Raw genomic sequence first — 13,455 nt, 5'->3', positions numbered from 1 at the left:
CTCAGTAATAGAGGGGGCCAATTTCTCTCCAAAGCTCTACCGTGAATCATGGCAGGGAAGTGGGACTGCATCTGCAGCAGAGGCAGTGCTAAGGGCTACATGTGTTGGTCCCAGCAACATCAGTACTGATAGTGGGGTTCTGAGACCAAAAGCACAGAGAGGATGTACAGATTTGTGATACCATTTCTCAGTCTTGAGTGTGCTGAGGATACTGACAGGTCTGAGACACCTTCGCTGGGTGACCCTTCTGTGTCTGTACACAGAGCTGCATGGGTCCCTGCAGGGCTGAGCTGGACATTGTGCATGGCCCATGCTGCTCCCAGCATCACCCAAGGGCCCTTCCTGTGCTGTGGGTGTCACATAACAGCCAAGGCTTGGGTGCTGTCCCAACCTGGCTTCCACACTCAGTTGGGAAGAGGAATCCAGCTTTAATTGTTCCTTGTGAGAGCAACCTCTATGGGATGCACATTAATCTCCTGCATTGTGGTCCTGACTGACAGCACTCAGAGGAGGAGAGTTTACACAGCAGGAGCCACAGATCTCAGAATAGAATAAATGAAACACAGAAGAAGCAATGCTATTGTTTTTAGCTTAGTATTTTTTGCAGTCCTGTTGTTTTTAGCTGACTGTCTGCTAAAGAAGGTGATTTGGAAATGTCACGGCTAATTTGAGTTTTTGAATAATTCATCGTGTCTGTGTAAGGGAAAGCAATTTTTGGCCCAAAAATAGTAGACATCCCATGAAGAGGAAGAGAAATTGCAATAGACTGGTGGCCATCAAAAATAACTGGCACACTGTGTTCCAAGCCCTTTATTCTTGGTGGCTTTGGTGAGGCCAGGGGCTGGGCTGGAACCCCCATGTGTTCATGTTCTATCCGGTGCCATTCCTGTAAGCAGGTTTTCTGTTTTGCATCTTCAGTGAAGGATAAGCCTCCAAAATGAAGGCAATAAATATTGTAAAAAGATACAGTAAGACCAAATTCCATAAGGCTGGTTGGCATTTCGCTGCATGGAGCGAAAATAACCTTAAACTGAGAAAACAATTTGTGACAATAGTCTGCTCATCTTGGGGGAATGTCTGCAGGCTGATTAGGATTTCCTTCAAGGGTGTCTTTAATGAAAATTACTCTCAGTGTTTGGGGAAAAAAAAAAAAGTAACTTGAATCACTCCGGATGCACTTTAGTATTCAGCATCTGAAATGCAAATGTATGCGTAATTGTGTTTGGGCAACGGTATGAGAGAGCAGCTCTGGATGCTTTGAACCCTCGCAGGAGATTCCAGCAAGTATGCTCGAGTGCACAGGCTTTAAAAATTGCTTTTCTCAAGCTTTCCTGAGAATTACATTTGCTAATTCATTTGTTTCCCGAAAGCAAAATTAGACAGGATATATGATCGTGAGGGTTGTGTTTTTAAATCACTCTGAGTGCTTGTGCTTGTTTCTACCTGCTACAAAACCTTTCCAAGAGTGAAGAATGCTTCTGCCTGACCCTGCTTGGAGGTCCTGTGGGTCTGTGTGCTGATGTGACCCGTTGGCCACCAGCTTTGGGCATGGTCTCACCATGGCATTAACCAGAGCTGCCTATGGGACAGGAAAAATGGTCCTGCCGGGGTCTGAGTTCTCCTGAGATGGGAGGTGATGGCCCATGGGACAGGGATGGAGAAGGAACTGAAATGGGATTTCAGAGCTGATGTGCCAGCAGAAGTGCCACTGAGCAGCAGAATGGGGATAGCTGCCCATGGCTTCGGGTGAGGGGGCCTCTGCTTGGACATGGCCGCACTTCTCTGTTGCGTGAGTTTTAATTACAGATCACTAAATTTTCTTAGATTGTGTTCTAAAGTGAAAAAACTTGGGTTTCTCCAAGGAAATGCCTGGGGCACACACTGCCTTTATGTTTCTTTACCACCATGTAGTGAACACCTATGCAGCAAACATCTTTTACTTGTGTTTGATCCATGTTGTTCAGAACTACTTGGGGGTACTTGGAGCTTTAAAGACCTTTTACCATCCATCCTGCAGTTTGCAGGTTCTCCTCAAGTGTAAAACACTGAAGAGGAACAGAGGATGGGAATGTGGGCTGCTCCCTGGGTGGCTGTGCCTTTGCATAGGCAGATGCAGCTCTTCCTCCTGGTTTAGGACTAACTGCAAATTGTCCTGCTTCCCCCAAACCATTCACTTGACCTCATTTGCTGCCTCTAGCTTAAAACAAATAGTCTTTAAATCTCTGTCCACCACAAATCCACGGGGAAACCTCGCTTTTAACTTGTTCCTTCCTGCTCCTGCTACCTGCTGCACCTCTGGCTGTGATCTCATCCTGCTGGAGCCTGTAAGTACAGCCTGCAGATCAGAGCTCTGTGGGGAAACAGCATGGTTGGTGTAGAAACTGCAAAGATTTTTTAACTGCTGGACGCTGACAAGCTTTGCTAAACACGTGTCAGGGGTTGCTTTAAAAGGATTTCAACTTTTGCTAAAGCCTCATAGATTTTCCTGGCCCCAGCAAAGGGCACCTCTGCTGCCCTCATGGCTGGAGGCACTGAAGTCCTGTGAAAGAACAGTTGGAATTTGTTAATGTGAACAGACTGACCCAATTCCCTCGCCCTCGTTCTCAGCAATGGCACAACTGATTTCAGTTAATCTTTCCAAAAACACTCAGCCTGAGGGAAAGAGAAATTGTAAGTCAGATAAATTTTAGCAAAATGTTAAGGGGACAAAAGTAAGTATTTATAATGGACGCAGCATTAACTGCGTGTCCAAACTGCTGCGGTGTGTCGTGCCCTCTATCTCAGCATGGAGCATGCAAAGCTTTAAATTGTGAAGGACATCACGAGCTGTGCCTGCATTTGCAGATCCAACCCTCCCCTGCTCAAAGTGGGCTCAGAGGGAGCAGGTTGCCCAGGTGGATTTTCAGCATCTCCAAAGACATAGACTCACTGCCTCTGTGAACAACCTATGCCAGTGTTTGACCACCCTCACAGTAAAAATAAAGTTTGTATTTCAGCAGAATTTCCTGTATTTCAAGTTGTCCCCATACCTGGTCCCATATCTTGTCCCATCACTGGTCACTGAAAAGTGCTTGACTCCATCTTCTTTACTTCCCACCACCAGGTATTTCTAGGCATGTCGTGATCCAAGCTCCCAGCATGCTGCAAAGGTTCCCCGGCTACAAGGCAGGTTGGCAGAAGGGACTTTTCAGCAGCAGAGGATCAGCTATTGCTGTCACTGGCTGCTCTGCCCTGTGCTGCCATCATGGGTGCTTCTGTGTGCAGAGCTGCCAGCCCATCATCTCCTAGCAATGCACTGAATCTACTTTGCAGCTGTAGGGGGAGCAGGAGCCTTCCTCCCACTGCTGGAAGTCATGAGCTTCCAACACTGGTTGTAACAGTCTCCATTTCCCACCTGGTAGGCATAGACTCTGCCCTTCCTTCGACACGGCCAGGCGCTGAGGCTCATTGTAGCTGCAGGCTCTCAGAGAAGATCCAGCTGGTCTTTCTCACCATCTCTGATGCTAAACAGTCTGCTGACCACCTCCTGCAGCTCTTTTCTTGGTGGCACGGGTCCTCCACCAATGGATAGTGCTGCAGTCATAGAGTCCATGTGCCAGCCTGTACTCAACCCCCAGCTGCTCCAGGTGCTCCTGGGGACTGTGCCCTCTGCAATGTCCCCCCTAGGGCCTGGCAGCTGCAGGCTGTCCTCAGCAGCTGGGGAGCCCCATCCGTGTGCCCCACAGGCTGCTGCAGCTCTCCTCAGCCTCTGTCAGCTGCAGCACTGCCATCCAGGCAGCTCTTGTGTGGACTGAAGGTAATTTCAGCTGGGCTCAGCAGGGGTTTTCTTAATGGTCAACTAGCAGACACTGGAGCCCTACTGCAGAGTACCAGAAGTTCAAGAGGGATGCCATTATGCAGAGCCCCTATTTTGACTGTGCAATGATGTTCCACCTCTTCTCCTGTCTGGGCCAACCTGATACATATTTCTAAAAGCTTTAAAAATAGTGATCTGCTGGGTAGAGGAAAAGTCAAGACTCTCTCTATCTCCTACTTGGCTGAATCATATCTTAATTTGTTGTGTGCTCCCCTGCTGTGAAAGAAGCTGTGATTACATTTGAAGGCAAGATGTGAATTCAGAAAGAAAGACTTGCACTGCAAAGTAATAAAGGAGGAGGGGAGTGTGGAAGTGGAGAGAAGGGGGATACGACTTGGTATAAGAAATATTTGGACAATTTGGGAGTAGATTACCAGAGAGCTGCCCCAGTAGCATTGGTGGGAATAGCTCAGCGTCTCTGTCAGTGTGTCCTGTGAAGATCTTCAGTCAATGAGAGAAAGCAAAACCAACACAGGGGCAGCTGAAGGACAGCTCTGCTCACTGTCACCCTTACACAGCTTTTTCTCCAAGCAGTATTTTTACGACAGGGGAGATGAGGCTGCGGGAATATGAAGCTGCAGTAGATGGTGCTTGTGAAAACCTAAAACTCAAGAAGAAATTTGCAGGATGTGAACACTAGGAACAGTGTAAGGTGCCACACTCTTCCATACTTGCTCAGCCTCTGCTGCCAAGCAGGTTCTGTTCAGGTTAATGTTGCTGACTGTGCACTCTCTTACTCAGGGAGAACTGACCATGACAAGTGACATGGAGAACTTGCTGAACGCTCTGTTCTTGGACGTGGTGCCTGAGTCCTGGGTGAAGAAGGCTTATCCTTCCACAGCCAGCCTGGGAATGTGGTTTGCTGACCTCCTCACTCGCATCAAGGAGCTGGAGATGTGGACCGGAGACTTTTCGTTGCCTTCTGCAGTGTGGCTTGCTGGGTTCTTCAATCCTCAGTCGTTCCTGACAGCCATCATGCAGTCCACAGCCAGGAAGAATAAGTGGCCTTTGGACAAGATGACCTTGCAGTGTGATGTGACAAAGAAGAACAGGGAAGATTTTGCCAGTCCTCCTCGGGAAGGGGCTTATGTCCATGGTTTGTTCATGGAGGGTGCACGCTGGGATGCACAGGTGAGCTCAGTGTTAGTAGATGGCTTGGGCATTATGCCCTCATTATTTGGTGTTGTACTCCAAGAAACTTCCCAGCCCAGGCAGACATTTGTATAAAGTAGATGTCTGTGCTGCCTCTGTAGGACTGGGAAAGAAGTGGGTCCCTCCTCTGCAGCCTAGGGTGCAGATCCAGGATGGTCAGATGGATCATCATTCCATGGTGATGAACAGAGTTCAAACAGGCCACCTCATGGTGTTACTAAAGGCAGAAAATGTGGGGTTCTCTCAGGACTAAGTTGTCCTTGCACCTTAGCAGGGTTGTGATTTCACTGCTGCCTTCAAAATTAGATGGCACTTTTAGTGTCACTGCTCTGACCCCTGCTTAGTGGGGAGAGAGGACCCTGATTTCCTACATCTTCATATCCTTATAGTTTGTACAGCTAAATGGGTTGTATGTGCCAACTCCAGACTGCCATTATTCTGCTGCTGAGTGATCCAGGATTTCACCTGCATAAATAGGGCTTGTGACCAATAATGAGTTGCATCCTTCAGCCATCCCCTGAGGATGTCAGGTAAAGCTGTCATGGAGTTCTAACCTGCACGATCCAGGCAGGCTGAAAGTGTGGCATGGAGGAGGCAGGTCCTGGACAAGCAGACAGCAGGGGTACCCCTCGCTCCTCTTCCCTTTTCTGGATGTGGCCCAATGCCCTTCAGCTGTGACACAGCAGAGTGAGAGCCTGGAGAGGGCGCGTGCAGGAAGGTATGCTCACCTGCTGCTTCCTGCCCACGTAGCTGACAGCGCTTTTCTTAGAGCACGCCTGGTGCTGCAGCATCCCAATGGAGTGCAGCTGTCCCTGTCATCCCTTCTGACAGTTGTCAGCTGTTAGGAGTTCAGTTTGCCATTAGGAGAACCATTAGGCTGACAAATCCCCACTGGGCTTGGTCCTCTGCGTTGCCCGGCCTGTTAGTACCACAAATCCCAATTTGTTCTGCACATGAGAATTAAATGACAGTGATTCATGCAGCTCATCCTCTGGGCAGCCAGCGCACTGCTTCTGCTGCCAGTGATGTGTGAGAGAGTGAGGGCTGATCAAAGTGGGTCACCCAGAACTTACTTATCTGTGTCAAGTTTGCCCTCTTGCAGGAGCAGACTTTGCTTTCAGAGGCAGCTCTTCAGAGCCTTAACCTTGAAGATCTCCTGTTATCTGCTGTGGGGCTTAGTAGTGGGATGCTGACTAGAGGGACCATGCCTGTTGTATGTTGCATCCCATCCTGGCCCTGCAACTCAAATATAATCATCTCCATTTATTTTTCAGCTCTCTGTGCAATAGTTTTCCACAAAGGATAGGAAATTAGGCAATGAGTAGAACTCACTGACTGATAGCATCCAGTGCATTTTATCACAAATCTCTGGGAAGGGCAAAGCAAAGGATAATTTCCCCCTGCAACCCAGCATCTACTGATCTTACAGCTCCCTTCCCGTTCCTTTCCTAAGCCTTTGGTGTGTGGCTGCCCTTGCAACTTTTGGAGGTCACAGCTCCCTGCTATAGAGAATGCTGGATTCCAGTTACCCTCAAAAAATAACATTTTAAACTGATCAAATCGGCCGGACACGGCAGAATAGCAGAAGTTTTAAAAGTCATCCCAGTCTTGCATGTCAAATGCTCCATTAAAAACAAATTCCAATGACTTTTGTTTCTTATTACCATCATTATCACCATTACTAGAAAGTGAGTGGGTTCTGCCAAGGTTATCAACTCTCACAGGTGATAATAAAAGTGAAGAATAGGAAGTTTCAGTGGTGCAAAGCCAGAAATCTTCTGGGGAGCACGTGGCTTCTCTCCTCCATCCCCTCAATATCTTGTATGGGTGACTGCTTTCAGAAGTGCAGATTCTCTTCAGAGGCCATCTAGACTTTACTAAATGTGTTTTTCTGGTTACATTTTCCTTGAGATTGAAAGATACTGAGCAATTACATTTATAGAACCATTCATAATCTCTGGGTATCATAGTTCAATTTATTTCAGTGAAGAAAAGAATATTTTCACATGTTGCTCCAAACACTGAAATATCATTTCCACCCAGTGGAACTATTCATTTTACCTGTAATCCTGTGAGCACCAGTATACATTAATGGATGCAGAATTATTAAAACTGCTGCACAGTTATTTTGGGTTGCACACTCCTTCCGAATTAATCCACTGGTAAGAATGGCAGTTCATAGTTAGAGGAACTCTGCTGGGGAACGCCTTCACTTTTAAAGTAATATTTCACAGTTAGATTTTGACTCCAGAAGGGGGAAAATTCCCTCTATGTTCTCCTACTCACATTTTTCTATTTATTTAAACATTTATGTTTGCCCTTGGGTGTCTTAAATTTATAAAACATTCATTGCTAAACAGCAGGCAGCTATTAAATGAAATGAAACCAAGCGCGTTATTTTGGGTCTGCATGATCTGTTGCTGTAGCACCATTAAAGTCAGTGGGGCTCAATGAGAGATAATTAGATGGGTGACACTGAGAAATCTGTCTCAAGCCCTGGGATTCCTGGCAGTATTGCTCCCCACAGCAGAGGATTTGATGCTGGGTGTGTTCCTCTGTCATACCACACTGCTAGACCACAGGTGTCCAACCTTTGGGCTTGCCTGGCCGAACTGAGTGAGGAGAGATTTCCTGCTTGACCAACCTGATGGCCCCGTTGTGATGGTGTTGGTGCGTCAGTGGACAAAGGAAGAGCCACTGATGTCATCTATCTGGACTTCAGTGAGGCCTTTGACCCCACAACATCCTTCTTCCCAAATTGGAAAGATATGGATTTGATGGGTGCAGTGTTCAGTGAACAAAGAACTGGCTGCAGGATCGAATCCAGAGTGGTGGTCAATGGTTCCATGTCTGGATGGAGATTGGTGGCGAGTGGCGTCCCCCAGGCGTCACTGCTGGGACTGATGGTCTTTCATATCTTCATCACTGACGCTGACAATGGGATCGAGCGCACTCAGGTTGGGTGGACTTTCTAAGGCCAATCCTACACAAAGCACCAGTTTTCAACCAGCAGAGAGGCTTAGAAGGGACATTCTCTGTGGCAAGGAATAATCACAGAGTGCATTCATTTGGTGGCTGAAGAAGCTCAGCATCTTTGGGAACAGTTGCACGCCACTCATTTTTTATCTGAGGTGCTTCCCAGAAGCTGATATAGATGAAAGCAGCGTTAGTGTCAGCCCAGCCCTGATCCAGCCCAGTGCTGCAGTCTCTGGCCATCACAGTTGGCCTCAACCTTCTGCAGAGGCAGTGAATGCACCAAATCTTGTGCACCAGAGACTGAAATTTCTCCTGGAGGGCTGAGATGGGACATGACATGGAGGCTTTGCTTGCAGCTGTCAGTAAATGCCCGAGTCTGTGTGAGCTGAGAGCTGGAGCTGGGTGCAGCTGGAGCTGGGGTCTCCAGTGAAAACTGTACAAGGCAGCCTTGGAGGGGACCCCTCCAAGCTGTGCCATGAACAACCAAGCCCTTATTTACAGCTGTTTGGAAAAATGAGTCATTTGGCCAATGCCAAATCTGTGCCTCAGTTCTGGAACCAATCAGGGATAAAAAATCATCTCTCATTTGGTTTTGCTGGACAGAGCATCGTTAAGTATTCTCCCTTGCATGCACCACTCTTCTCATTCCCCATCTCTACAGAAGCTACAGACCAGTCTCTGGACTGCTTTGGAGTGATGTTCTGGCTACACTGCGGTCACATCTGGCAATGTGAGGCCCCTTCCCTGCAGACAGAGCCAACTCTGATAGGCAACCAAGCCATGCAGAAAGGTCTGGTGGCTTAAAGACCTTAAGTAAGCGGTGGTGCAGATGCGCCTGTGCTAAGGACATCTCAAAGTAGAGTTGAGTGGGGAGGGGTGTTGGCTCCTGGTTCACTGTGTGTGTTCTTGGGTCCATCTGTTATCATCCCTGGCTTCAGACAGCTCTCCCGTGTCCTATGACACTTTGCTGTGTGGCAGTGTATTATGTCCTGTCCTCAGATTGCTTGCTGAGAAGCCAGGATGAACAGAAGTGAGGATTTCTTTAGGATCTGAGACCCAGAACAGTGGCTTTTTACTGGGTGTGCTCTGGCAGTAGTTAGAGAAAATTGCTTTCAGAATGGAATTAATTTCTGATCATGAGAGCGATAAAAAATGCAAATGCAAATCAGTCCAGACATAACACAGTGATACCTCCAGCAGATATCAGATCTTGTTAACCTGAAATGGGTAGAATGTATCTTGGAAATTTGATTTGAGTTATCATCAGTAAAATGAAAGTTATGATCAAAATCCAACCTCAGAAATGAAAGATGTGGATTTTAAGAGCACATAGTAATGCTTGATAAATAGCTCCTTCACAAGCTATCATAAGAATTATGTAATGTTCAGCACATTGGAAATTACAAAATCCTAAATCAGAGCTGGGTTTGTCACTAGCTTAGGAGAACAGATGGTTTTAGTACAGTTAAACTGAGGTGTATTGCAAGGGGGATTATTTTGCTTCCCTCATTTGCAGAACTAAGCAAACTGTTGGAGAGGTTGAATCTCACCCCACAACTCTGATCTGAGAGTGTTTGAAATAATAATGATATGTGAAGCTAAGCTGCAAAGAGAGGCAGTTTTAGCACTGAGTTTTATTTTCCTTTTCTGTATTTGTTTTCATTTGCTCTCTCTAGCCTCCATTAAGCAATTTTGCAGACTTTCCTGGAAGTTGACTGATGTGCAGTGCATTTTATTGCCAGAAAGAGAAACATAAGTTGCCAGAGATACCTGAGTTAGCGGAACCAGCTCATTTCATGCCCTCGCAGCAAAACATCTCTCTCCTGGCTTGGGCAGCCTGCTGAGCAAGAGCATTTCTTTGGAGAGGATAATGTGGGCTTGTTTAAGATCATATTCCCTCACGAACGGTCCATCTGAATCCCCTGTGGATGTGTGAGCACCTGCGAGAGAGGAAACAAGCCTGCGGTACCTCTGGGGCCTCATTAATCATTTCCTCTGTTCAGTACACAGCTCAGAGACATATCCCAGGTCACGCCCAAAGCTTGGTGGTGCTGTGAGTCCAAACAAAGCCCTGCTCAGGTGTCTGCAGCTGGTTCAAGCACAAGCAATGCTTACAGAACCACAGAACCGCCGAATGGTCGGGTTGGAAGGGTCCTTAAAGCCCATCCAATTCCTGTTCCCTGCAGTGGGCTGAACCACCAGCTCAGGTTGCCCAGGGCCCATGCATGGCCTTGGGGACCTCCAGGGATGGGACACCCACAGCAGTGCCAGGGCCTTACCACACTCTGGGTAAAGAGCTTCCTCCTCACGTCCAACCTAAATCTCCCCCCTTTTAGTTTGAAACCACCACTCCTTGTGCTATGTTCCTGACACAGTCCCACCCCAGCTCTCCTGTAGCCCCTTTCGGCAGCCTCACTCCCCATGAGGTGGTTCTGGTGCGACAAAGCCTTGACTAAGAGCTGCACGAGAACAATGGTGCTGGATGCAGATGGGGTGCCTAGGCTGGATGCTGACATAGATAGGAACCTCACAAATTTCTGCTGAGGTGTTTGTGGGTTTGGATACCTGGGGGAGCAGGTATCATTTTGTACCGGTCCCCTTGGAATAAGCAAACTTGGGGGCAATTTCTAATGAAACAGGGTAGGCGCTCGATCCAGGCCCTGCTTACCTTGGATAGACTCAGCCACCCCCTGACCTCAAGAGAGATCTCCATTAAGATGGGCTTGTATAACTATTGCCACTGATCACGCATATCAGGCTACAGCAGATGGAGATTTTGACAATCTGAGACCTCTTCTTTCCTTTGCAGACCGGGATAATCACGGATGCCAGGCTCAAGGAACTGACCCCAGCTATGCCTGTCATTTTCATCAAAGCCATTCCTGCTGACAAGCAAGATACCCGCAGTGTGTACCCATGTCCCGTATACAAAACACGCCAAAGAGGACCAACTTATGTATGGACTTTTAACCTTAAAACTCGAGAAAACCCCTGCAAGTGGGTGCTTGCTGGTGTGGCACTGCTGCTCCAGATCTAGGCTCACCAGCAGAGAGCCTCAGTTAACATCCCTAACCATGTCTTTCTCAGACAATTTTGGAAACAATGTTCTGAGCCCATTCCCCAGCTCCACCTACCAGGGCCCTTGGCCTGCATGGTGCCTGTATGGGAGCTGAGAGAGGGCAGTGTTTATCTGGCCCAGATTCTTGGCTGCTGTAGATCAGAGTCCTGCAGTTCCTGCACTCAAAGATCCAAATCCACCCCCAGATCTGCTGTACTCAGAGAGTGTTAAGCTCAAAGCTGAAATCAAAGTTTATTTCTCTGTTGTGATTCAAAGGTAGTTTTAAAGACCGTGGGCTTCTCCAATATCCGTAGGTAGTTCAGTGATGTGTGAAATTTTTTGGACTTTATTCTTTTCTGTATGTGAACATTTCTTTGCTTTATGTATAACACTGAACCCAGCAGCTGTGGTGGATGCTACGTTTCTTGCTAATATTCCTGTAAATTTTGTAACTGTTGGAAATAACATTAACATCTAATGTGATTAATGTCGTGAACTGTAGAAATACAGCCTGGAGTTTATTTAAGAATTCTCTGTAACAATATAAATTTACTAATGAAAATCATTGCACCTAGTATTGCCTGGAAGCCAGCATCATGCATTTCATCACTCGAACTTCCCCTCCCAGACTGCCAGGTTGCAGCCTTATGGCCAGACTGCAGGGGGCTGTGACCCTCCTGGCTGTGATCAGACCCGTCCCCAGGGTCAATGAGCTCCAGGACATCTTGAGGCCCACCACAGCTGGCCCTGAGCAGGCTCAGGCATTGGCACCACCTGGGGAGAGGGATGATGAGGGATGATCACTGATCAGCTCTGTTCCTATGTAGTGCACCTCCAGGGAGATGGGGGGTTTGTGGGGTGGGAGTCCTCAGCATGGAGAGACCTGAAGGCCTCTTGAGTTGCCCTCAATAGTGATGGTCCCTGGGGGACTTGGCCCTCCCACCTCACCCTGCACACATTGGCAAAGAGGGGTCAGACATGGCTCTCTGGTTCTCATTGCCCTGTGCTGACTGTGAGGAAGGTGAGTGGGTGGTTCAGGCCTAGGTATATAGCTCCTGCACTTCTTGATGAGGCAAGCTGGGCTCCATCACCACATGAAGGCCCACTGAGCCATGGGAAGCAGCAATGCTAATGTCCCCTGCTGAGCCCCTTGCACTGCAGTCTGGGGAAGCACGTGTATGTGATGATGTGACGTGCTGCCAAGGAGCTGATCTGCATGTTGGTCACCTTCAATCCCTCGCATTTGTATCTTGCCTTTCTTGAAGGCCTTCCTTTGGTTACAGATGCAACCAAGGAATGGATGCGTGGAGCCTGCAGCAGTTCTGAGGGCAGCAGTGAGTTTCTCACAGCCTCATTGAACTGATATCAAACTTGTATCAGGTGAGGCTTTTAAGTGACATCAGCTTACACTGATGGGGACATCCAGTGTCAATCCAGAGCAGTGTGGGAGTGCGAGGTCTGCAGGCTTTGCAGGAGTCCCACAGTGCCTCGTGCTGAGCAACGTAGCAGGTTTTTTCCTGCGGGAATGCAGAGATGCAAAATCTTTCTCTTTGCAGTCCTGGAGACTGATGAACTTCAGGAGCAAGGTAAGGAGAGGAGCCTTTCTGGCAAGAGCTGAGTTTAATTGCCAGGAAGCAAGTTGGGGCTTAGCAAAAGACATGTGTAATGCAGGGGAGAGCGCTGACTGAAGCTTCTTGTTTAAGAGGTGCTGCTAGACTGTGAGACAGCCAGGTCTGCAGACTGCTACAAGTACCCAGTGTCTGGCTAGAAAGGTCTGTTAGCTGGGGAAGGCTATGCTATTAAATTAATTCCTTCCAATTTAAGTTAAAACCTACTGATTAGATGATAGATACAAACTGGTCACTTCCCCCAGCTTTGCAAGCTTGAGTGCATTACATTCTCCGTATACTTGACAGTGCAGGGGATTTAGTTGCATAAACATAGCACTGCTGAGTTTGTACACATACCAGCAAGAGCAGAATGTACAGTATGCGCATCATGTTCCAGGTGGCATTGCTGGGTTAGTCCTTTGATATTTCTTAACTGCTCCTTTCATCACAGGCTTCTCCCTATATATGGGGTCTCCTGCCATTCTGTTGTGAACTCCTTGCTTCCTCTCTTTTAAAAAACCCTCTTCCTTTTTCCAGCATAGCAGAGCCTCTCTCTGCTTGGTGTTCCTTCTGAGATGCCCCTGTACCTGCAGGGAAGGATAAGCTCGCTGATTCTCCAGGCACTGCTTGCTCATTGCAGAGCAACAGCCTTGGCTGTTCTCTTACTGGCTGAAGAATGGGATGTTGACAACAAAATGGATCTGATTGTTTTATTATATATATCTCCCTGCATAATTCACCAGTTGGGCAGGCAGGGTAGTGGGGAGATATTTATAGATACTAGAAATGTCACCAGGGTGCTC

At 47.7% G+C, this 13,455-nt stretch overlaps 1 protein-coding gene across 1 annotated transcript in view; it reads left to right on the top strand.

The window, feature by feature from the left end:
• The window catches only part of DNAH9 (dynein axonemal heavy chain 9), a 190,824-nt gene extending 179,331 nt beyond the window's left edge, over positions 1–11,493 (top strand). Inside the window, exons 68-69 of the mRNA XM_042883918.1 lie at positions 4,598–4,987; positions 10,794–11,493. Coding sequence (XP_042739852.1) covers positions 4,598–4,987; positions 10,794–11,021 — 618 coding nt within the window. The 3' untranslated portion in view covers positions 11,022–11,493. The remainder of the gene's footprint in view (positions 1–4,597; positions 4,988–10,793) is intronic.
• Positions 11,494–13,455: the final 1,962 nt, after the last annotated feature.

This window comes from Lagopus leucura, unplaced genomic scaffold (assembly GCF_019238085.1).
Source record: "Lagopus leucura isolate 7727_CA_CO unplaced genomic scaffold, USGS_WTPT01 Super-Scaffold_100040, whole genome shotgun sequence".
Taxonomy (NCBI): Eukaryota; Metazoa; Chordata; class Aves; order Galliformes; family Phasianidae; genus Lagopus; species Lagopus leucura.
This window is presented reverse-complemented; position numbering and strand designations above follow the sequence as displayed.